General features: G+C 41.7%; 1 protein-coding gene and 1 long non-coding RNA gene across 3 annotated transcripts in view; one reads left to right on the forward strand and one right to left on the reverse strand.

Annotated features, from left to right (window-relative positions):
* Glut4EF (Glucose transporter 4 enhancer factor) overlaps window positions 1-25,980 on the reverse strand; it is a 148,777-nt gene that overhangs the window by 51,451 nt on the left and 71,346 nt on the right. For both annotated transcript variants that reach the window (XM_064694497.1, XM_064694496.1), the window contains exons 2-4: window positions 20,313-20,494; window positions 3,519-3,640; window positions 3,217-3,446 (exon numbers count right to left, since the gene is read on the reverse strand). In XM_064694497.1, coding sequence (XP_064550567.1) covers window positions 3,217-3,446; window positions 3,519-3,640; window positions 20,313-20,494 — 534 coding nt within the window. The remainder of the gene's footprint in view (window positions 1-3,216; window positions 3,447-3,518; window positions 3,641-20,312; window positions 20,495-25,980) is intronic.
* LOC135436781 (uncharacterized) lies at window positions 17,475-19,029 on the forward strand. Its single transcript, XR_010437589.1, has 3 exons — window positions 17,475-17,603; window positions 18,477-18,680; window positions 18,754-19,029. It is a non-coding gene; the product is annotated as an uncharacterized LOC135436781 (long non-coding RNA).

Below are 25,980 nucleotides of genomic sequence, written 5' to 3' on the forward strand. Positions count from 1 at the left end.
ACATTGGCCAATTGCTGTATAGAGTCGTAGCAACATCAATCTGTCAAAAGTAATGCAGCAACTGCACAAATGGTGGGCCGCATGCTATGCGCTTTTTTGCTTTGTCGAAAAAGGCAAATGCAGCTAAGCTGCCAGCACACGCCAGCACACACACACACACACACACAAACTAACAAACACACTTACAGATACATAGCTAAAGCGACACGTGTGCCGCGCCATGTTGGCTGGCAGCGGCGACTGCATTTGGCATTTAGTAGTCACAGCCGCTACCTGCACTTTTTGTTATTGTTGTTGTTGTTGTTGTTGCTTTGCAACTGTCAGCATTGCAAAAGCTAAACCGCAATAGCATACCCTGCCCTTCTATTCGACTGCCATTAGGCTAAGCCCCAGCCCCGCCCCCACCTGGTTGCCCCGCAGCTCACCAAGCAGAGAACCCCTTCGCGGCATTGCACCAATGTCAGCGCATTGCACACGCCGCGCTGTCTGCGTTGTTTTGCACTATAATTTGCGTTTGCTTTTGTTAGCTTTAGCTGCTGCTGTTGATGTTATAAAACAAATTAGTTAGAAAACAAAACAAAAATAAAAGAGCCGCAAAAACGTATAGCGAAATTCGCAAAGCTTATACATAGAACATGCAATTAGCCGGGTCTACACAACAAATAAAGTTGCACACAAAGGCAGCGCGCCAATTTTTATGCATTTCTGGCAGGAAATGTGCAACAAAGTTTTCTTTAGCTCGCGCAAAATTGTCAATTTAGGTAGAAATTCGATGCCACAAGAGCTGCTGCTAATTGATATTCCATTTGAAAATGTCCGAGTGAAAAGTTATAATGCAGGCAATTTAGATATGGCTTTTTAACATGCACTTCTCAGCCTTCAATCATAGGAGCTTCTGACCCCAAGGGATGCCCAGTTAACCGCCCAACCCACAAGTGCTCAGCTAGAAGGCAATAGTGTGCAGGGCAATTTACGAGCAGCACTTAAACAAAAGCCACTGTGGTTGCCCCGGTTGGCAATCGAGCGGTGCGCCAGCCTTGTAATCGCAGCCTTGATTAAAAGGCAAAAGTCCGTGAGTGTGGATGTGGCTGTAGCTGTGGCAGTGGCAGTGGCTGCAGTTGTCACTGCTGTTATTGTTAAATGCACATAAATCTGCATTTAAAATCATTTTTACCACAACTGCACACAAAACAAAAGCCATCATGGCGTATGAGTAATTTACAAACGGTCGCCGCTCGCTTGAGTAATGAAGGTTAATCATGCGCCATGTTGCGCCAAACACTTTGTGGCTGCTCAGCTGCAGGCAGACAAAGCAGCGACGCGTTTAACACACGCGCACGGTGCGTATGAGTAATGCACGTTACGTATGCGACACGTGGCCATGGCTGTCAAGCGTTTAGAGCAACTGCTCATTGCCTGTGACTGCTCTTCCCTTGCCCGACAGCGGCAATAATTGCGCACAATTATCCATTAATTGCATTCATTGCATTTTACACAAAAACTGCCGCTCAATGCCAGCGCTGAGATCATTTTGCGTAGCGCACATTTATCCATTCATCTATCTATCCATCTATCTATCCACTTATCTATTCACATATCTGTGGCAGCTTGTCTGCTTTGTGTTTGCTTTTGCCACACTCAAGATTATGCGGAAATGTTGCAAATGTCTTTCAAATAGGCCGCCCAGCAATTGGGCGCAAATCAATTTGGAATTGTTGCCCTCCCGCCCCTCTACAGTAGCACACAGCTGCGCCCACAGCTACAGGGCGTGCCAGCTGCCAGACTGACATATATAGATTCGAACGACAACCGGAAACATGACATTTTCGGCAACATTTTTTTTATTTTTGTTAGTATTGCTGTGACCGGCTTGTGCAACAGGTAATCAGCCGGACAGAGCGCAAAGTGAAAGTCTAGTCAAAGGGAAAGGAGTCAAGCTGAAGTTGTCGGATTAAAATATATAAAAATTATTTTAATCACAATGACACTAGCTGCTAGTGGCACTTACATACAGGAAATATACTATGTCTGGTATTAAATTCAGTTTTGCTCATTTCAAACTTGACTAAAATAGTAAATAACTAAGCTTATGAAAGGGCTCTGCTAAATTGTGCACTTAAAGCACATATTTAATTATCTGTTGCTATTTGGGATTCATTATGGCAAACCTTTAGCCGCCTGTAGAGCAGTCTTATCGCCGCGCCCAATACTTTACCGTTCTCTACACGAGCAGCCCTCAAAAAAAAGGAAAAACAAACAAAAGTATGCTTATAACGGGCTGAGGCGGGTGCTGTTTGCGTTAATGTAAATAAAATCTTATCATATATTCAAGGTTAACAAAGGCTCGACAAAATGCCGATGCTCAATTTTGATATGTTTCCCATCTGCAGTTGTTGTTTGCTTTTGGCCTTGTGTGTGTGTGTGAGTGTGTACAAACTGAAAGCTGATCTGAGAGTACGTATAAAAAACATGTATATATCTAACTAGACTAACTAGGGCACTCATTTTGAGCGCAAACAAATTGCAGAGCGGATATTTTCCAAAGCATAGCCTAAAGAGGCGGCAGGAGGGCGCAGGGAGTAGCAGCTAAAAGTTGCGTAAGCTTCTTAACTTTTCTGTTAGAGTCCACTTTCTACTTTTCAAGCATAACTAAGAAAGTCGCGAACTATATTTACTACAACTTGAAAATAGAGCGAGCGAGAGAAGAGAAGAGAGCGAAATATATGAAAGAGCAGAACTTTTGCTCATTGATTTTTGTTATTATAGTATGTATGTGTGCTTGTGTATGTGTGTATATATATATATATCTGTGTATGTATATCTCGTTGCCGTGCAGTTAACGAGCTGTTGACGTTGCCCTTTGATTGATGAGTTCTTATTATGGGCTCATTTTCGGCATTTATTTAATTTCCTGACTTTTCACAATTCCCGCCGCTGCCGCCACATCTTGCGTATGAGTAATGCATCAAGATGGGAATCAAGCATACGCCGTGTGTTGCATATATGCTGTTGCTTTTGCTGTCGTTTGCCAAAAATTATGCACAGGCATTTACATAAATATAATTATAGCAATTAAAATCGGTATACAAAGTTGCAATTAAAATGCAACAAATTTTGTGGCGTTGCGCTCTGTTTGGCAGACTGGCCGCATTCCTTTGATCTTATCTGTGTCTCTCTCTCTCTAGATAAATGGGTGTGTGAGTGTGTGTGACCTACCTTCTTCTTGCGCTCCTCCTTGAAGTCGATGACAATACCCTCATCTGATGTGGATACCGAGGTTGTGCGTATGCGTGCATTGGCTGATGCACTGGCCGCACATTGCGGCGACAAAATGATGTGACCGTGCAGCACATTTCCATCATCGCTCAGCGGCGGCGAGGCCGAGCCAGAGCTCCAAGAGGCTGACGAGCTGCTGCCTGGACTGGAGCCCAGCCATTTGTCTGAAACTGTGATAAAACAAAGCAACAAAAACCCATTAAAATTGCAAGAAGAATAATGCACAAGCTCATGCGACCTACCGGCATGCGGCGAATTGTGTAGATTCATTAAAATTAATGCTGCATTGCATTCATTCATATCGTCCACTTTGCATTGATCGCTGCTGCAATCATAAGAGTCGCTTGGCGGACGCTTCCGTGAGCTGCAATAAAGAGAGCAAGGTAAGGATTCGATTAAAGGATATTGTATGAAAATGATCTCATTAAATTAAATTGCATAACTAATAAATCCATTTAACCAGCCCTAAAACCGTTAAGTTTACTAAAAGCTGCCGTTTCAATGTTTTTATACTTTATCTAAAAGCTACATAAATCTTATTTCAATAGTTGGAATGCTTTGAAAGAAATTAAAAGCTTTAATCAAACATTATAAGTGTCATTTAGCAATAACTATTATAAACATTTTGAATTAGACCTCAAACACTTTAAAAACTTTTGCTGCCTAAAAAAGCTTCACCAAATGTTTCTTTTTTTTATCTTTCTAGCAATACAAATTGAATAATTTAAAACTCGATTAACTGAAATTGTTCTCGCTTGACTGTAATCAAGCTGTCACTTTCAACTTGTGTCATTGAGCAATAACGATTGTAAATATTTCAAATTTCGAGAATATTTACAGATAAACCCAATTTTCTTGTAATACTACGTTCACTGATTGCATCACCCTGGCAGATATCTCTTCATCTTCATTAATGTGTTGGCAATTCCAAGAATTTAGAAGGTCAGCGTTGGCCCAGTTGTTCTGAGGCTCGGCTTTAATTAGACGCCCTCGCATAAGCCTAAACTCAAAACAACATCAAAGCAGCCGCAGCGCATTGTTGTTATTGTTATTGTTGTTGTTGTCGTTGTCGTTGTCGTTGTAATTTGCAACAACCATGTGACGAGGTCTCTTTACGATAATCACCCCGTGAGGCATTTCAATGCAAAAAGCGGCGCAAAACTATTTTTCCATTTAGCTAATTTTGTGGCCAGCGATTTTGAATGCCCCTGCATTGTTATTTATATTATTGTTGTAGTTGTTGTAGTTGTGGTTGTTCTTGTTGTTAATTTTGCACATTCGTCATTAATTGGCAGCTACTAGCAGCCGCTACGATAGCATCAAACAGAGAACATTCACAAATATTTTATGGCTAATTTGTTGCTGTGCAAATTTTACTGACCTTGCGCAAAATATATTTTTGGGAATTTTTTGCTAATTTTTCGCTTGTCACCAATTCCATTTTTTAAGAGGCGCTGACGTCAACTCTAACTTTTGGCTTTAAGTTCACCTTGAGGCAACCTTGAAGGCTACACAAAAACCACAAACAACGAAAAGGAGCTGCAACAATAAAGAACTACAACAACAATGGTGCTGTTAAATCAGATATCCTTTGGCGTTAGCATTATGAACAGCATTTATACGCTTGAAAAACTTGGACAAAGGCAACTTTCGGCCAAGAATGCAGCCAAAATAGATGCAGTCCAAAGAGGATTGAGGATAATAAAGACGCGACAGTCGCGGCGTGTCATAAATTCAAAACATTTCAAATGGCAAAAAACTGATTTGAAAGACTCCTCGTAATCAAGCTGAGTGGAAGAAAAGCTGCTCTTCTGCTGCATTTTCTGCTTTTTCTACTGTTGCTGCTGCTTTTTCTACTGCTCCTGCTGCTGCTGCCATGGCATCTCCGTATAAACAATTGAGACGTCGCCATTGTCATTGGCTGTGCCAAGTAGCCATTTGTTGGTTGCGTGCCAGGATTATTACTTGAATGACAGAATGTTCCATCGAATCCTGCGTTGAATTATGAGAACTGAATTGCTGATAAGATGTGCCTGCTGTTGCTGCTGCTGTTGCTGGTGGGCAATTATTGATGATTTTACGTAAGCTGCTTAGTCTCATTGACCGGCTGGCAAGCGAAGTCTTAGAATGGAGGCTGAATACCAGGAAGATGCAGCTCAATGCAACTTTGTTACGTTATCTTTAAGCTCCTTGAAACCGTATAACTATTTCAAGTAGATAACAAGAACTCAAGTATATATCTTGAATCAATAACAGAATTTTTCTTCGGAAAGAACTCTTAATGTTTAAGCTGAAATAGTTATTCTTAAGAAAAGTATATGCTTAGAAAAATATACATTATTAGTAAATCTGTAGGGTGCTCGGCTTGAGTAAGCTTTTAATTGGTTCATCTTTCGCTGAAGTGCTTTGAGAGAACTTTAAGCAGTGAGCGGACAAAACATTTAGCTTAAAGCGTGCTTAATTCTAGTTAGACACATTTCAAAGCAGCTATGCCAACAAAAGATTAGAGTGAGTTTTAAGTTATCTAATTATTATTTTAGCAATGCGACCAATTTAAGCTTACAGTTAGCTCTGCCCGTGTGCCAAACATTTTCCGATCAAAACATTTTCTAGGTTTGCCACGTTCAAGTAGTTTGTCAGACTTTGATCCTATAGTACTTTTCAGCGAAACATTCAACTTTTGTTGCACACACATGGTACGTACATATGTCTATAAAAGCTGACATCATGCAGTTTATAGAGCGTTTCAGGAGTTTCTTTTTGTTAACATTTCTTATCGCTGGCATCAGCACTTCAGCTACATTTAAGCCGAAACGTGAAATTGCATTCTAGATGCTGTTGCGACTGCGACTGCGACTGCTGCTGTCCGCAAACCCTTTCGCAAAACACATTTTGGTCCATTGTGCAAAAGGCCGCAGGCAGCGACGACTGAGCTCAGCTGCTGCTGTTGCATTGAAGTGAATGCAGCTCCTTCTGAGAACAGCTGCCATAAAATTTTATTGCAGTGCTACCAGGTTTGGTTTTTAGCCTTTGTCTAATGCACGCGCTTTGTCTGCAGCCCCCGGAAAGCCAGCATTCACTGTGTGTGTTGGTGTGTGTGTGTGTGTAGGAGGGGCTGCTGAGAGGAGGGGCCAGAGCAGCCAGAGTTTGGCTTTTATCCATTTGGCACCTTCCGCTTCGTTGGCTACTTGCGGCCGCCTCATCTGCGCCCCAATTAAATTGACTAAACTTGACGATAAATTTTTGCCGCTCGTTGCTAATCGCATAAAACTAAATTTGCGCATAAATCGACATTTGAAATCTCTGCATTAGACCGAGGGGCAGCCGGGCTGCGGAGCGCTTGGCAGCGGTCAGCGGCGTTGTTTTGCCGGCCGGCCTGCCGCGGCGCGTGCTGCGGCTGGAGGGAGATCAGGCAGGGGGAGATCGGTTTTAGCCATCACGATGTGGCCATTTTGTGCGCACAATCGGTACCGTTAGGTTCAGCAACAACAATAAACAGGCCGTTGCTTTCTGCTCGATTGCGCAGCAACTTTAATAAACTGCAAGCTGCAGTTGTTGCAGTTGCTGTTGTTTGGTGTTTGGTGTTTGTTGCTGTTGCTGTTGGAAAATTGGTGGCCGAGTCTCAAAGTCTCAGAGTTTCAGTCTCTCCCTGGCTGGTTCACTGCGTGGCCGCACGTAAATTGCGACTGGCGATGATCGGACCAGGCAAACGGGCCCAGGAGCTCGGGGATTGGCGCTGCTCTGGCGCGTGATTGAAATGCGATATATTCGCGCCGATTTCGGGGCCAGCGCTTGAGCGGAGCCTGGGAAATGCGCAGTGATTTTCACTTGGTTGTATTTGTTGTTGCTAGTGCTGCTGCTGCTGCTGTCGTTGTTGTTGGCCAGGCGATGCGCCTAAGCTATGCAACTTTGGCCCGTACTCTGTTCGCTGTTCGCTGTTTTGTTGGCAATTATTTGCCCACGCCGCTGGTTGCAATCAGCAGGCGACGCTGCCAGCAACGTTGCATGCTGCATGCGGCACAGAAAAATAAAACAAAACAAAAAAAAAATAAAAGGTGTTGAAAGCAAAATTACATTGCAATGTGCACCGGCGGCTGTCGGAAATATGCGCGCTCCAGAGATGCGATATGATATGCCCAGCCGAGCGGCAAAGGGGGTGCGCTGGATATGGTGGGGATTGGATGTTAGGCCAGTGACTATTCGTTTGCATGCCGCATAAAAATTAGTTGCAACTGCAATTTATAGTCTCTTGTTGTTGCTGTCTGCTATTGTTGTTATTGTTGTTGCTGCTGTTGCTGTTGTGGATTGAGCTGCATTCGTTTTGGTTTGATTTGTGGTTGCGCTGAGCAACTGAAATGCAATTAAAGTCCACACCGAAATGAGTTTATTGAATTAGACACGTGCTCGAAAATTGGATCGGAAAATTGTTGGGGCCAGGACCAGGCATTAGACAATAGCACTGCGCGAATTGTTGTTGCCTTTGTGGTGTTATTTGAACAACTTTCACCGAAAAACTTAAGCGCAATTTTCAACATCAAGAAGTTTGGCTAACAATATAAAAGTAAAAGCGAACAGTAATTGAATAAAAAGCTAAAAAAAAAAACAACCCAAGTCTTTGTTTTGTAGAAACGCGAACGCTGATGAGCCAAATGGCTAGAGGTAATCTACAGTTATATTGGCGTATGTTCTGATCAAGAAAGAGAATCGTTTTATATATATATTTATAAGTATTTAGATTTAGATTTGACTAAATGCGCAATCACTTAGAGTTGCCGAACTTAGGTTCATTGCACCCATACGATAAGTCAGATCGCTGCCAGCTTGGCTAACAAGCATTGCGTACTTTTATTAATTTGGTCGTATCAGAGAGCCACGTTAATATCAGCAGCAATATTTTAGACACTTATCAGGTGTCGAAAGCCAAAGTCAGTGTCAGCAAAAGTGCAAATCTTGATAATATATCGTATGTGGCACAAGTATACGACAAACAGAAATGTGTTTTTCACCTCAATGGCAGGCCAACTTCATTGAGGCCTTTTGTTATTTTGCAGCACGCTGGCGCTTATCAGTTTGTACGATAAGGAATTTAAAGTCATTGTGAAATAACAACAAATGCAGCGTATATGAAAACGGAAGTGTGGCCTAAACGGGCTAAACATTATGAATAAATAAGTATATTCAAAGCGCCAATGTTGCGTATACGCAATATGTTAATTAGCCAGCTCAACAATAAATAAAGTGTGCTGTAGAGTTCCAGGCGAAACGTATTTATTACCCGATAAATGACAATTATTTTGTCATGTGTTACCTCGCTGTTCAATTATATATTATTTTTGTTCAATTAATTTTGAATTACATATGTTTTTTTTATGAAAGAGCTGCTCGAGATCCGATTACTGTAGAAGCCCACAACAATTTTTGTTTTCTATTTATATATCGTTTTGCTTTTCTGTGCATTTTTTTTCAGAGACAAGTTATTTACGCGCCCATGACGTAGTTTATTTATTTTTTGTGTCCCTCAAAATAGAGACAAGTACTTTTTGGGATGGTTGCTGTGCTTGTTCAAGGCACGATTGTTGTTGTTGTTGTTGTTGTTGTTGTGTTGTTGTTGTTGCTGTTGTTTTTTTGGCTAGATGCGTGTGCTGATTCAAATTTTCAGCCTATGCGTAATTTCCAAAAATTTCGCATCGCTCAGTTTGATTTCGTTGCCGTTGTGTTATTTGTTATTTGTTTTCTTTTTAAAAGGCGACCTCTTTTTTGTTGTTAATTTGTAGGTTTCTTTTTTGAATTTCTGTGTGCGTGTGCCTCTGTCTGTGACACACATTTCGTATATTTTGCCAAAAACCGAAATGAAAACAGCAAAAAAATCGAATAAAGCAAATAAAAGCCTGACCGGCTCCGAGACTGAGACTGAAACCGAGACCGAGACCGGAGCCCCGCGATGGTATGCCTATAGCTGGGCCATTCCGAAGCGAGGTAGCGCCAGACCGCAAAGTAAAATAAAATAAAAATACACACAAAACAAAAAATGTAAACAAATATTGAAATTTGACTGCGGCCTTCGCAGGCAGGTGAGCCACACAGACAAGTTGGCCAGAAGGCGGAAACAGCGCACGGAAAGAAGGGTAAACAACATAATACGCACACACACACGCGCACGTGTTGTTGTTGCGAATTTGTGTGTGTTTCATGCGTAACTGTAAAATGTGTGTCGTGACTCGATTGTATTTGTGAGTGCGTGAGTGCGTGAGGGGCAAGCTAAGCGGCAGATACACGAATCCGTAAACTTAACTCAATGGCACCTGCGTGTTTTTTGCTCACTTTTTATCACTCCACAATTTGTTGTTGCTCTTGCAATATTTACTTTTGGATTTCTGTTAATTTTTTTGTGTCTCTCTCTTTTTTTTTTTTTGTGCCTTGCTTAGATAACAGCATTGAGCATAGTAAATACTAGTTTCTATTCATTGTTATTTTTTTGAGACGTAGTTTTTGATTTTTTGTGTGCTCGCCTCTCATTATCAAGGTATTTAGAGCACGTGCTGTGCTGATTTAGAATTGAAAGTGAGCATTGATTATTGGCTTTTGAATAGCATTAAGTTGTGCGGTTTAATCTAAGTTTTCCATTGAATTTGTCAGTAGTTTGTTGTAAAGAAATAGACCAAAAATCCGGCCAGTAATGTAAATCCATGCTGTGAAAAAAATAAACAGTTAACAGCTTTCCATTCCTGGTCAGGAGCCGCATCTTTTACATAGACAAATAGCGCATTTGAATTTTGTCTATTTAGGTTTTTTTTGTTTTTGTCTAGCTGTTTTGGCGGCTGCTGCTCACGTCCAGAGCTCTCTATGCCATTTAGAGGCTCATTTGCACAAATTACTAACATTGCGACAGCGGCTAAAGACATCGACGACAACGGCAACGGCAACGACGACGATGGGCAGGAGAATCGCAATTGTTTAAAGCAACATTAACAAACTGAAAGCAGGGAAAAGCCCGATCGAGCCATTGTCACCACATTCCGGCAACGGAAGCCAGCGGCAATGTTTTGCGATTGCCACTAAAAACCTGGCAGCAATGGCAGCAACAGCAGCAGCAGCAGCAGCAGCAGCAGAAGCAGTGGCAATGGCAGTGGCAGTGGCAGCGGCAGTTAGCAGTGGCAGCAGCAGTGACAGTGGCAGATTGGCAATCGCCCTAGGGGCGCCCCAGGTCCCTGCCCAGCAGTCATGAATAAAAATCGTATTAATTTAAGGCACAGTCGATATTTTTTTTCCGCGACGTGCCGCTCAAGGGCAACAAACAGGAGCAGGCAACTCGAAGTTGTGCGCTGCTGGCCAGCCTGGTCTGTGTATAAGTGTGTGTGTGTGTGTGTATTTTCTATTAGAAAAACGCGGACCTCAGCGAGTGACAGGCCTCGGTCGCGGCTGCTTTTCCCCAGGCGGCGTCGACTGCACCTTGCCAACTTGTGACAGCGAGTGCTGTGGTGTCGACTGTACCGAGTTTTTGTTGGACTGGCTTAAATGCTGTTGGCCATGGCCCACAGGCACTGCCACTTTCTATTGTCTCTTCGCCAATTGATAAATCACAAGAAAATCCAATTTGAAAATCGGTAAGCACTGTCCACACTGGCTGCTGTGGTGCGTGGAAAGCGCACGTGATGTTCAGAATTTTCGCTGCTAATCGCCTGGCCCACGTGAACTTGGCCAAGCCAAGCGGGCCAACAATAGACAGGCAGCCAGTCACTCACGGACAGCAGCAATAAGCATGTGACAGTCAAAAGGGCGTAACAAGCTGGCAGTTGTCACATGCAAACTCGAACAAATAGACAACAAAGACAGACACACCTGCCTAAGGTAACTCGCATGTGGGTAGCTTATGCTGCTGCTGCTGCTGCTGTTGTTGCTGCTGTTGTTGTTGTTGTTGTCACTCATGTGTCAGCGCCATTGCCAACGCCTCCAGCTGCTTAGCATGCAGCGCTGCATACGTCAGGAAATGCTGCAACAATTTAGCGGTACTTGGTCGACCATGCGACCAAGTCCATGCGCACGACCATGGGAATTACGCGCTGTCGCTGACGCACTGGCGGCGTACAATGGGAAAAGCGTTCACTGATAAGTAGCTTGGATGCGTGGCTGGTGAATTGTTATCAATATTTGATCAATTATTGATTATCGATAACAGTATCAATTTTAAATCGATTGTGATACATTATCAATTACGAATTGTAATCACACAAGCGGTTAGTCATCGAAAATCGATAGAAATCGTGATTAATTATCGATCACCAATATCAAAATTTTGTTTCCAAGATTTTTATTTTAAAATTTGTGGCTTACTGCATTTGTATTATATGGATATTGAATACAAGCCGATTACTATATCGATAACTCTGCTTCTCAGATTGCTTGCTGCTGCTGCGAGTCCCAATGTACCAGCTCCTTCCACGCATTTGGCCCACTCGCAAGAACAACTGCTGGCCTAGCGGCTCAGCCCCGTCGCGTACGTGCGTTTGCTTTTACAGTTAAGCGTCGAGAGCCGCTGCACACTTTGGCTAAATGGGTTGCACACGCACACACACGCAAGACAAGAGACAACACTCTGCAATTCGTTGCCCGCAGGGGCAATAATGCCAGCTGCATTTTGATGACCCGCTCGCCGCTGCATGGCCAACATTTAATTCAATTAACAAATCGCAACAGCCCAGCAAACAAACAAAAAACGCGCCAGGCACTTTAATTATATAGAAATACATACACAGCTCCCCCGAACACTCCAATCTCCCCCCCTTCCATCATATCACACCACACCAGCAGGCTAATTAACCGCACTGCAGTTTATAGCCTTGATTACTTTAGTTTAGCTGCTGCTCTTGGAAAATTTGATTTCAAATATAGAGGCGTTGAGCTGGCCCTGAGCAAATGTATTGAGGCTCAAGGCTGCTGCTGCGGCTGCTGCTGCTGTTGCCTGAGAGTCAAGTTGAAACGTGGCTAGATGAAAATCCCTTCATTAGACTCGGGCAACGTGGAGATACACGCGCGAGCTCGAATGTATTTGCCTTGAAATTGCCAAATTAAACGTGATACAACAATTTCATGTAAATGGCCCTCATTGTGTTGCTGTTGTAGGTCGCCCAATGACAAGGCTCAAAGGCATTAACAGAACTTTTCGACCAGGCTGAACTTTAATTGACAACAGACTCAACACAACCGACAGCAACCAAGCTAACAACAGCAACAGCAACAACAAAAATCTAATGCAATTTCCAGTGACCGCAATAGTCGCAAAAATAAGCCAAATCAGTTTGAGAGTTTTGCTATTTTGTTGTTGTGTGTTGCTTGTTGTTTGTATCTTTGGGCCGCTGGCTGTTGCCTGTTGTCTGTTGTTTGGCTTGTTGTTGCCTGCTGCTGGCACCAAAGGCTAGAAATGTGTAACTGTAACTTCGTACAACGCTGGAAAATTATAGTGTGCGGTTTTCTTTTAGCGTTTTTGACTTTGCCAAATGACTTTTCTTGCCAGACGCTCGGACAGACGCACAGTCAGTCAGACAGTCAGTCAGTCAGTCAGCCAGCCAGTCGTCAGTCGAGGCTCGTCAGTGCCAACACCCGCAGCGTTTGCCATTACAATTGGAAACGACTCAATCAAATTGCCAGTCCCGGCCAGGCTGGGCCAGTCCAGATCCAGTCCAGACAAGACCCAGTCCGAGTCGCTGCTTGCAACTGCAATTATGCGTCCGAGCAAACCAACTGACCGACCCCCCCACCCTCCCCACGCTCTCGACCACACTGACAATTGCAGTACAAACAATTCAATCTAATTTTTGCGCATTTTCCGTTCTTAGAATTTGCGTTTCGGCTGCAAATCCCGACTGCAAATGTTGCGTGTGTTGCATGCATTGGCCACGCCCACCGATCACTGCCCCAGGCACTGCTCATAAGTGTGCACATTAAGTTTTATTGCGGACGATCGAAATCGGCACACAGCAAAAAAAATAAAAAAGAAATCAAAACAAGGCAAAAAATGGAAAACTCAACTTCATTTTGTGAACAATTGTTGCCGCCTAAAGATTGTTGCTGCTGTGGTTGATGCTGTTGTTGTTGTTGTTCCTGCTGCTCGTGCTGCATCTAAGTGTGCATATCCCTGGCAGGCAACAACAGCGTACACTAAAAATTTACTAGCTGTCAGAAAATGGTTCATTTTCATTTCGCTTTTCCTGACGTGTTGCTCAACAGCTTGTTTCGGCCGCATCTCGTCGTCGTTGTCGTCAACACACACGTTTTAGTTTTTCTCATACTCATATGCATATGGATGTATGTACATCTATCTATATATACACAATATATATATATATATACGTGTATCGCACTCGTATATATTTCGACATCTCTGCCGCGGGCTTATTAATGTATTCGTGCATAAATAATGCAAGACGTTAGCAGTGTCTGTTGCCAGTTTCCGCCACGCCCGCCCCCTTATCCGCAGCCTGGGTTAGTGGGCCCAAATGCACTTTTAAATATAGCCACTGGCCCATTGGCCGTGCGTGGCTAGTGAGAACGTGTTAAGCAGCTAGCTGCCCCACACCGATGCCAATAAAAGTGGAATCAAGCTGCTGCTTTGCCAGTGCCCATCGGGCTGTTGTAATAGAAATGTTCAGCTAAAACCAATTGCAGTTCAAAATGTGCTTTAAACTTTTAATAAAAGAATGTGAGAACAGATTAATCAAGAAAAGTAGAATAGCTACAGGCGCTGAGAACAGAATAATCAAGAGAAGCACGGCTACAGGAGCTGAGAACAGTTTTTATCAAGAAGAGTGCCATGAAAGCCTTAAACAACCGAAAATTGGTAAGAACAAGAGGGAAGGAAATGTTTTCGAAATTTGATTAAGCTGAGAACAATTTTATCAAGCGCAGCTTAGCCAAACACAAAATACAATTGGTTAGAGCGAGATGTATATAGTATCAATATTAAATTGATTAAAAAAGATTTTCGATTGATTGCTTTCAGCTGAGAACAGTTTAATCAAGAAAGGCACTAAAAGTCTTAAACAACCAAATTGGTAAGAACAAGAGGAATATAGTGTCGAAATTTGATTAAGCTGAGAACAGGTTAATCAAGAGGAACACAGAATACAATTGGTTAGAGCGAGGTGTAAATAGTATCAATATTTCATTGATTCAATTGATTCAGCTTTAAGCTTTATATACGATTAATTGATTGCCGTTGAGAACAGTTTAGTCAAGAAGATCAGCAAAGCTATGAGTGCTGAGAACAATTTAATCTAGATATTCATAAAAGCCTTAAAAACCGAAAATTGCAAAGAAGAAGAGGGAAATAGTGTCAAAATTTGATTCAGCCAAGAACAGCTTATTTAAGAGCAGCAAACACGAACACAATATACAGTTGGTCAGAGCGGGAGGCATATATACTCAAAGTTTGATTGATTTAGCTGATAACTGCGAACTATAAAAAACTAAAAAGTGTCGAAACTTGGGATATTTAAAGCTTAATAAAACCTAATTTTTGATTGGAATAGCTTCGTTTATGAAAGTCGATATGATTTTCAGATACTGTTTCTCTTTGTGCTATGAAAATGCACTGCATTGCTTGTTGCCAATGCCTGCATTAAAGAACACAGGCACATATGTAAAAGTGACCCTGCCAACCGAATCGATTCGAAACTGGCACGAAACTCATTCAAGCCGCCTCCTTGTGGACGGGGCTCACACTGAGGGAAATAAAAGAGAATAGGTATACAAAACTGATAGTACTCCCAAAAAGCAATGCCCACAGAAGACATCGAGCAACGAAATAAACTTGCAATAGCAAGTTTTCAAGTTTTTATTTGTTGCGCCGCGATTTGAATGCAAAAATAAAATTTTACGATCAAACAAACTATTCGTGCAGAACATCGGAAAATTGTGTTTACGTTTATTGGAACGGTAAAGGGAACGGAACATTGAGCACTCGCATTTATGAATGTATATGTATGCATCTGTATAAGTGCTGGTATATACATATATGTATATGAAGCCCCTCCATTGCAAGCTAGAGCCAAAGTATCTCCGGCTAGCTGCGAATGCGAATCCATTTCAATAATTTGCCGTCGAGGGGCCGCCGCCGCCGCCGCCGCTTATGAAGCAATGCTTAGAAAATGATTATAAATTTATTTTTCCCCCTCGTTTTTTGCATTGCATTTCCCATTATCTTGTTGTCTGCTCGCTGTTGTTGTTGTTGCTGGCTTTGTTTTTGTTCTGCTTCAATAATAATTTTGACCCACTTCTGCGCTCGACTTGACTTTTTATTGTACTGAAATTAAGTATTTTTGTTGTACATATTTTTTTTTCGTTTCGTTTTTTTTTTTTGAGGGCAACAGAAACACTCGCTCCGTATAATATTTGTACATATTCTTGGCGGCAAATATTTTTCAAGACTTGGCTAATTGCCGCTGCCAGCGTCGCCAGTTGGCTGAACTTGCTTTTGTTGTTGCAAAACACACACATATATATATATATATATATATGTATGTATATATATTTTATTACTATTATTATAGTTATTTTTATTTTCTGTGGTTGTTGCTTGTAATTTTAGTCGTGTGCATTTTGTTGTTGTTGCTGTTGTTGCTGCAGTGTTGACGTCACTGTGCGTTGTTCTTGTTGTTTATGCATTTTTCGCAAGCGCTTTTCACATGCCTTGAGTGGGGTACTTAAAGCCTGTGATGAATTTTACAACGGCTCAGTGGACAACACGTAAAGTGGAATCAATCGAACCTGTTCAAATGCTAACAACACTAGCTGAAAGCTGGCATGTAAATATTGGATCGAAAGCAAGAATGACAATCCATTAAAAAACAACCGTGACAAAATGAAGGAACGCACTTTAAAGCCTGCAGCAATATTCAAAGCAGAACTTTTATTAATTTAATAAACTTGTATTTGTAAAGAAACATATTTAATTAAATATATTATGTGCATTAATGATTGCAATCAATTGCAGCGCAATTTCTCAACACCCTTCTTCGAGTCATTAAAATGATTTCAACACACTTAAGAGAACTAAAAGTTATATTCAATGTGCATTAAACAGCACAAAAAAATACAAGTATTTCTATTAAAATAATTACCAATAAACCTTTTGGCTGCGCGCCCAGTTTAAGTTGTTCGCCTTTTATTTTTCAGTTCGATCAAAGAGCCGAATTCCAAAGTTCTTGTGGCCAGAGGCTATTGAAAAGTCACAGTCGAAGTGCATGCAAGTTTCGGTGCGTCATTGTTGTTGTTGTCGTTGTTGTTATTGTTGCAACGGTAAACTCGTTTGTAAATTATTATTGTACATTTTTTTTCTTCGCGCGCTGCAATTTTCTCATATTGTTTGTTTTTGCAATAAAGAACAACAATAACAACACGGGTTAAAAGCAAGGCAGCCGCCTGGCCATACGGTAGCTGATGCCGTTGTTGTTGTTATTGTTGTTAATGCTGGTGTTTTTGTTGTTATTGTTAATCATGGCAATTACAGCAACAAACAACATGCCTGGCCAATTGGCGCTTACACGCTTTCATTAAGCAACAGCCTGCGAGCTGCTGCAGAAACAGCTGCGTTGCTTAAGCGGCGGCGGGGGGTGGGCGGCCAGTAGGGGTTGGAGTGGAGTTTGCGGGGTCTCGGATCTGGAGACCGGCCGGTCTATGCAGTCAAGCGTTGAAAATTAGCACTGACGCAACGCGTTCGCCTCTTAAATTGACATTTACGCGATAATTACGCGCTTATTATATTTATTACCAGTTTTTTCCGCATTTAATTCTTTCTTTTTTTCCCGTCTGATTTTATTTAGTTTTTTTCCCTGTCGTTTTATTTTATTGTACTTTTTTTATTTTATTTAGTTTTTTTTTGTGCACTGCGTTCTTTGTCTGGTGCTTGGGGCACGTCATTCAGCTGAATTGCAGCGCTGTTTTCTGTGTAATAGCTGCCGGAAGGGGACAGGGTTGGTGTGGGTAGGGGGTATGGGGGAGGGGGGAGGGGGGGTGCTAGAAACCTTGAAACTAGAGAGCTGTCAGCTTTGTCGAGGAGTCTATTAAGCCCCAGATAGCAATAGACTCCATACGAAACATGTTTTTAATGTAACGACGTCATTTGTACGTTGACTAAAGTGCGATTAGCAAATTGCTGGGTGTATCTAAAGGAATGAAAGGCCAAAAGGCCAGAACCGAGAGAAGATCATACGTATTGGAGTAACACAGATTAAACAATGGATGCATTTAAGCTTAAAATATATTCCAAAATTTAAGAAAAATGTTAGCGGAAAACAAAATAAAAACAAGCTAATCGACGGATTATAATGTGGGTAAGTAGGTAACAAATATAACTGTTATAACTGCCATAACAAAGTGCGTCACACACACACACGCACACACATACATATTTGTGTGTTTGGATGTTAATTACAACGATTGGGCCCACGCTCGTGTGGCTGAGCCCCCCACAACTTTGACTGAATCGAAAGCAAATATTAATTAATAGCTGATTTGTTTACGATACCAATTATCAGTAGAGGGAAAAATAAAAGAAAAATGCTAAACGAATTTGTTAACATATTCTGTTTACTTGAACTAACAGAGCAGACGCAACTTCGGCGATGTAAATTAATAAAAAAAAAAAAACACTTAAAAACAGCATTCACAATAATAAAAACACGCGTACGTAAGCCAGAAAAGCACATTTCAGATTAGCAGCATTCAGGGAGAGGGGTGCTGGCAGATGATCGGGGTAGCAAAATATTACGTCGCATTACGTGTTGGAACACGCGTGGCAGTCGTTTGATTAGTGTGTGTGTGTGTGTGTGTGTGTGTGCTGCGTTGTGTGCAAGGTGAGCGGGTTTCTTTTTGCCATGTATATGGAGGTGTTGTTATCATTACACGAGTACATTATAATGAGAGTGAGTGAGAGAGGGCGGCAGAGTGGGAGTGAGAGAGGGAGGGGAAGAGGAAGAGGGCAGGGAATGGGAGGAGAGCTGCGCATATCAAAACACCGCATGGCATGAAGACGACGACAAAATGGCGACGACAGATAGAACCCATTACCCATACATAACTAGAGCGTGTGTGCGCGCGTATGTGTGTGTATGTGTGCGGCTGTATTTGCCTATCTGTGCGCGAAATAAACACTTCCGCATTCGAGTTCGAATTCAATGAAACAATAACAACATCATCAGCAGCAGCAGCAGCAGCAGCAGCGGGAACAACATCAACTGGACGGCATGTGCGTCGAGAGCTGTAAGATAAATGCGACCGGCAAAAAGTCAACGCTGGGCCTCTCGCTGCCCCCCTCTGGACCACTCTCTTCACACAACAAGCAAGCAATCCCCCTTCGGAGAATTGGGTGGGTGCTGCGAGTCTCTCTCTCTCTCTCTCTCGTATTGTATGTAAGTAATTAAATTAAACTGGCGCAGCGCCTCGCGCTGAACTCAATTGAATTTTATTTGAATTTTATTACAGACATTGTCGGCTGCTGCTGCGACTGCTGCGACTGCTCTTGGCGCATTGCAGTTTATATTATTATTGCTGTTGTTGTTGTTCGGTTTTTTGTTGCTGGTTTTAGTTTTAGTTTTTTGATTACGACGCAATTGAGTGGCCTCCCTGCACGAGGTTTCAAGCCACAGCCCAGTTACCGAGAGCATGACGTGCTGAATTCTCTTTGCTTTTTGTTTTTGTTCGTTTTTGCCTTTTTATTTTGATTATTATTGTTATTACTTTTATTATCAATTGAGAACGTGGCCGGCATTTTGTTTTCCTTTTTGTTTTTTTTTTATTTCTTATTTTGTTTTCGCTATTTATTTATTGTTTTATTTATTTTTTGCCGCCCGGCACACTTGTCGCTGCGCGTTTGTTGTTTTTGCACACTTGACTAATAGTTTGCCGTGCGGCGGCGCGCGAGGCTTATCAATTGAAATTGAAATGAAATACGCCACAACAATCAGACAGCTATTGATTTCAATACGATATTTGCATGCCCTACGTCAGGAAGGAAAAAAATAATTTTGAAAATTTTCTGAACATATGTTGAAAATTTTTTTAAAACAGGAAGCCAAGCTTTTAAGCAGAACGTGGCTGGTTTAAGGTTATATTTTCGTATTACAATTATTTTATTTTTATTTTTAAATTTTTTAAATTTAAATAAAAATGTAAAACATTTGTATAATGCCTATAAAAACAGAAGTTTATGCGGATTACTTTGAAGAGTATCTAACAAATCGAAACAATGTGACTATAACACGCAAAAGCAGTCCAGATATCGCGCGACTATTTGACGTCGTAATCAAATGTTATTGTCGTCTCTTAGACTTCGACGTTGCCGTCGACGTCGTCGTCGCGTCTGAGCGGTCAGTAATTGAAAATTTGAATTATTTTGCAATCAGTTGCCGCCGTTGTCCCGGCGAAACATTTCGCAAAGCAAATGGACGTAGTCACCGCCGCTGTCTCGTCACCGAACGTTGGCGCGAGGGGACAAAATTGGGCGATGGCCGCTTTATATAAGTGTAATTGCAGCCACGGACGGCGTCTATGCTAAATAGCCGGGCGGTGTCTAGCCGGTTGTGCTTAGATAAGACCCACAAAACAACCAACGAATCGACTATGGGCCGACACACATTATTAGCAGGAATATCACAGAACAGACTGTATCTGTCCGTGACTTGGCGGCTTGTTCCGCTAATTTGTCGCCGCTTATGAATTATTGATATAGCCTAGACTCCATCGACTCCACGGTTGCATATTTATGCAAAGTGCGCGATCGCCAATTCGAAAAACCAAAACAAACGAGAATTATAAACAGCTCGGCGAGAGTACACCCTATAAACTGTCTAACCGATCTACGTAAAATACATAATTATTTTATAATTGACAACAAATTAATTTATGTCAAAATGCGTTTATTATATATATGCATTTATTTAATATTATCTGCCTCATTTTCATTTGATAAGGAAAATCTATGGGTTTTTGTTGGTGCGAGGGTATGTATAAGCGGGCGTTCAAATCTAATCTGGTTTACTCACTTGTTCGGCGGCGTCAGTGGCGTCAATGGCACCTCAATACTGTGTGTGGTACGGCGGCGGTCGCCTCCCATGTCGGCCAGGCGAGCAAAGTCCGTGTCGCGATCCTGATCGGCCAGACGAGCCGAGCGCCGTGACTCCAGCAGGCGCACTTCCTCCAAACGCTTCTTCAGCTCGATGGGTTCCTGGTAAATGGTAATTGTAAATGGAAGAAAGTGCAGTTAGTAAATAGCTTTAATTGTGCTAGTTAATTGTACAAATATTCTATCAGAATTGTATATCGCTCTTCTAAGTAATTTTTTATCGCATCGGCTGCTGGGTTTTTTTTTGCCTCTTTTTTTTTGTGACTCGCAACAGATACTCGACTGGGTACAAAGTGAAGCCGCATTTGTGAATCATTTGTTTTTAATCGTTGGCGAGCATCGTACAATTTAAATTGTTTTGCCTTTAGTTTATAATTATTTGCTGTCATAAATTATATATGCGATACAAAAAAAAAAGCAAATTTTTTATGGGTCCATTTAATGCAATATCGATGGCATTTTCCCAGAAAACTTCAGTCACGCTAAAGCTAAACACAAAATGTAACTGTCAAAAGGTTTTTTATTGTCATCATATTACACAAATTTTCCGAGAAGCAGAAAACACATGTACAGCTAATCAATCTAATAATTTAACTAGACATAAGCATGGAAAATAACAAGCAAATAGCTAGTTAATTTCCCAATTGCCAATTGATTGTATTGAGGCAAAAGTATCTGAGGCTAAAGTATCTGGCGGTGGACATACATATACTATAGATATTCATTTAAATAGTAGGCTCGTTCCCAGGCTGGCGTAAAAGAACGCCCTTGAAAATTGGCCAATGGGTGCGAGGCGGGGAGTGGGGCCTAATGGGGTCAGTCGGTTATGCGGCACGCCCCAAAAGCACATTCGCGTGCTCTACGATAGAGCAAATAATATACTTATTATTATATCTTTTCTTTTATTTATCTTTTTTATTTTTTGCTGTCGCCTTTCACATTTTCACATCTATTATAAGCCGTGCACACACACACACACACACCTTCCGCACACGGCTGCATGGATGGGGTGCATCTGTAGTATTTGTATCTTTATGTAATCACCTTTTTGATTTGCAGCGGCAGCCTTCGAAATGTGAATTTTTACACAATTCTCTTGGCTGGCAGCGGTTATTTTTCAGAAAGCACTTCTAACAATTGATTATGACAAACATCTGTATTTAGTTATTTCAAGTATTTTGTATTTGTATTTTATTTAATTTAATTTTCGCTATTTATTTATAAACTTTTGCCTTTGGCTGCTGCTGTTGCTGTTGCAATTGCAGTCGCTAGCGGCACGGCCAATGCCTGGCCTATAAATATGAGATATTTAGATATATGCAATATTGCAGCAGATACAAATATACATACAAGTGTGTATGTAGCCGATAGATTAGATATTGAAGTGTATTTAATTTGTCATTAATTAATTGTAATACGCCCGCAACAAGTTTTTTAATGCCAAACTGGAGCGAACGCTTTTGGCTGGTTTTATTTTTTTTGTCTGCTGTTGTTTTTGTGTTAATTGGGCACAAAACGCCGGCCGGCGACGTCAACAGCGGTAGCCGGGCAAATGCGTCAGCGGGGCGCGTATCTTACAGATACAAGGCAAACACACACTAACACACACTAACACACACGCACTCGGCGAGGAAGATACACGCACACGCGCTGCGGCGGCAGTCAAGAATTCGTTGACGTCGTCGTGAGTTTTATTTTTAATTATTTAAATATTTGGTTGGTTTTGTTTTTTTTGCTTTTTATAATTTTTTTATTTACGCCAATGTCTCGCCTGCTGCTGCTGCTGAATTTGGGCTACTAGGCCTCGTTCTTAATTTTGTATATTTGTATTCTGTTGCCACTCTTTCTCTTAGGCTCGCGCGCTTTAGCTTTTTCACTTAACTTGGCCAAAACACACAAAACTTCACTTGCACTTTTCTTTTTATTCGGTTGGCTTCAAGTTTCACACGCTTTCGAAAATTTTGCTGGCCTGCTGTTGGGCTTGGGCTTCAGATGTTGTTGTTGTGGAGTTTCGGACTCTTGACTTTGTCTTTGCTTTACTTGTTTTTTTTTTCTTTTAATATATTTTAATATTTGTTGGTTTTTGCTGTTGTTGGTTGTCTGCTGCTCTTGGGCTGGTGCGAAACGTTCGCGCGCGCATTCAAGAATGATTCTGTGCGGCGCTCGCTGGCCGTTGCCGGGTTCGCTGCCGGATCCGCGGCCGCTTCGGCTCGGCGCTCGACGCTCGGCGGCGCTCGTTGAGTTCGGCTTGCACTCGGCGGCGGTTCTCTTGGTACGTTTGCGCTCTTTCGTTCGCAATTTTTTCCGGTCGCACTCACAGATACAGATACAGATACATGTTGGGTGAGCTACTTGTGACGTTTGTTTTTGTTTCTATGCTTTGTGCTGCCTTTTCGCATGCTTTGGCCGTTGTCGCCGCTGCCGCCACCGCCGCCACAGTCAGCCGCTTGTGCCGTTTGTTTATGTATCCACAATGAGCGCGTATTCGTGTATCTGTATCTGTAGATGTATTTGTGTATCTCTGCAACAATTGCACTCGCACTCTCACTCCGGCCAGCCTGCCAGTTCCTGTCCCAGTTGCCAACCAAGTCGCACTCTCACTGCGCCGTCGCGTGCTCTCTTCGAGTGCAACTCAAATTGGCAAACAAAAAACTCACTCGAGTTTTTTACGTAAGCACAAATAGAAAAATAAAAAGATATTGTATCTGCTTGCACTGAGTAACCAACCGCCCGCAGGTAGCTGCATTCAGCTCACTTTATATAATGTTTACCTGTTGTCTGTCTGTTGGCTGACTTTAACGGCTCGTTCTGTGCCTTTGTTGTTTGCCCGGCTCAAATCAGGCTCTGACCAGGCAGCACAGCTCGCCGCGGAACGTACAAAAGACCGTGTTGAAGCATTCGCCGATCGCGTTGTTCGCTTTGATTTAAGAGCAATTAGCTTTGACTTAAGAGAAATATTTTTCTTGTTTATGACGCGCCGGCCGCTGACGATAATGACGATGTTCTTGTTGATGACGATGGTGATGATGATGATGAAGGTGATAATCATGCCAACGCAAAGGCGAATGCGAGTGCGGACGCTGACGCTTGGCTAGCATTGATGACGAAACAAATGCCGCCGTCCCATCCGATGATTTCAAAGTTTATTGTTTTTGTTTTTTTTCTTTTTTGTTGGCTCACCTTTGAGCTGAGCTCATGCTGGGATTTTTACACTGAGCGAGGGGATTTTTAGAGCTTTACGTCTTAATGCCAACCGATTTATGCAGTGTTTATGACACATTTAATGCCAGCTGATGGAATCGCAGACCAAACGATGTTTCGCTTGCTTAGTTTTTCATCATCTAGCTCAAGTTGAGCCCACTTTTGAGCCAATCAGACTACGTTTATTAATTAGACTTTTCAATATTATGACCACATATACTCACGTAATAAAAGATACTTTTGTTAAGTTAATTTAAAGAGAAATTTTGAAATTTCCAGCTCTAAACTTTATCATTTTACTCTGCTATCTTTGCCTTAAAAATATGTATAATCCTTTTAAATAAATAGTCATAGTAGATTATGCCTATTTATACGCTGCCAAATATAAATATTAGATTAGTTTTGGCTTATCAGCGGCCTAATTCCAATTGTTTTGTTCAGATTTTGGACTATGGAACTTTTGTTGACAAGCTGCCCACAAAATCCAATTTGAGCTTCAAGTCCAACAATATCCAACCCCACATATCAAGTTGCTAGTGAAAGTGAAAACTTGCTGCTCCAGTTTTATATAGCTTGTAAACCTAGACCCTAAGCCCAAAAATTGCCACTATTGTTGTATGTGGTTGAGCATAGCACAGAATTTGACAATGTGGCTGTCGACTGCGATAGACAAAGAAACCAAAATTATTGGACGAGGGTCGTGTGTACTTGTATGTGCATGTTATATGTTGTGTGTGTGTGTGTGTGTGTGGGTTCGCATTGCTGATATGCTGCTGCTGTGGCTGCCGATAATAGGCTACATTTGCGGCGAGATAGCGCTTATCAGCCCTAACGGCTATTCACACGAGTGCGACGAGACGCGGCGCGGCGCGGCGCTGACTTATGCTTTGGGTACGGACGGCTAAAACCGCACAGAACACGCCCAGTAAGTAAATAAGCGAATGCAGTCTGGGAATACCGCTGGTCATATGTGAGTGTGTGTGTGTATAAGTGTGTCTACTGATAGCGCCATTCGCGATAAGTTTTCAACATTTGCGGCCGTGGGCTCGCTTAGGACAAGGCCAAGCGGTCAATTGTTGTAGGCCACAGTAAAAAAATATTTTAAATAAATAGAAAATAAAAAAATACGGCTACGCGTCAAAGCAATTATGTAGCGTAAATAAACAAACAATTGAATGCTTCAGCAATTGTTGTTTTTGCTTATATATCCATCAGATACGATGATAAATTGCAGTAGCGCATGCGCAAACTTTGTCAATTGTCACACTCAAAACATACATATGTATGTATGTATGTATGTGTTACCGCAACAGTATGACGCCCATCGTCATGATGATGTAGATCATCATCATCATCATCGGGAAGACGCGTGTCAATTCCCAATTTCGTAGCTGTCCGCGATCTGTGCGAGCCTTCTTGAAATGCGCTAAACGTGTGCCGAACACATGAGCTGCATGCATAATCGTACCACAAATGAGATATGATTATGTATGAGTGTGCTCGTAAATACTTTTTAGGGTCAACACTTTGCATATTGATTGCATCTCACTTGCGTTTTGGCCAGCAGCAAATGTGAATTGAGTGTTGCCTGACAATTGCGAAATATGATATCAAATTCAATTAATTAAGAGCACAACACAAATTGGGTCGACAGAAATTTCAAGGAATCGTGACGATTTGAAGCAGTGAAGAATATTCAAAATATTATACTTTAAATAATTCAGTCTCTCAAATATGTGTCTTCTACTGGTATTTCGTACACCACAATCTAATGCAAGTTTGTTAGGTTAAATAGGCGGGCGGAGTGGAGGTTGCGAGCAGTTGAGAACGAGTAAATCGGCAGACTTGTTTTGGTATCAGAATAGTCCATATAAAACTACTTTCCTATATTCAAGGATTTAATATTATATGCGCTTTATAAGCAGCGAGTGAAAGTAGCGAGCAGTTCAGAGCGAGTAACAAAGTACAATTTATAACCATTTTTCCACGTTGAACATCATCCTTATTTAGTTTAATTTAGTGTCATTCTTTATACAACTCACAACCACTTCAGCATTTAATTTTATGGGCGCTGTATAAATAGCGTGTGGAAGTAGCGAGTAGGTAAGAGCGAGTAAGTAGCGACTGGAAGTAGCGAGTAGTTAAGAGCGAGTAAGTACGTATACCAGTTGTGGTAAATGAAAATAAGGAGACAAGCAAAACCTTAAGTTTAATACTGGTATACTGATTTATAGATTCACATCCTCTTTAAGTCGGCATACCAGTTGTGGTAACAGAATAAAATTTAATTTTGCTCACATTGAAGATCAAACCGATTTCTATTTAGGTTTTTTCCTTTTTATAAAACTGACAACTGCTTTAGCCATAAGTTATATTTGTGGCGGATT

The sequence above is a fragment of the Drosophila montana genome, unplaced genomic scaffold (genome assembly GCF_035044405.1).
Source record: "Drosophila montana isolate Dmon_TW-CO22-7 unplaced genomic scaffold, ASM3504440v1 contig_3733_1, whole genome shotgun sequence".
Lineage (NCBI taxonomy): Eukaryota > Metazoa > Arthropoda > Insecta > Diptera > Drosophilidae > Drosophila > Drosophila montana.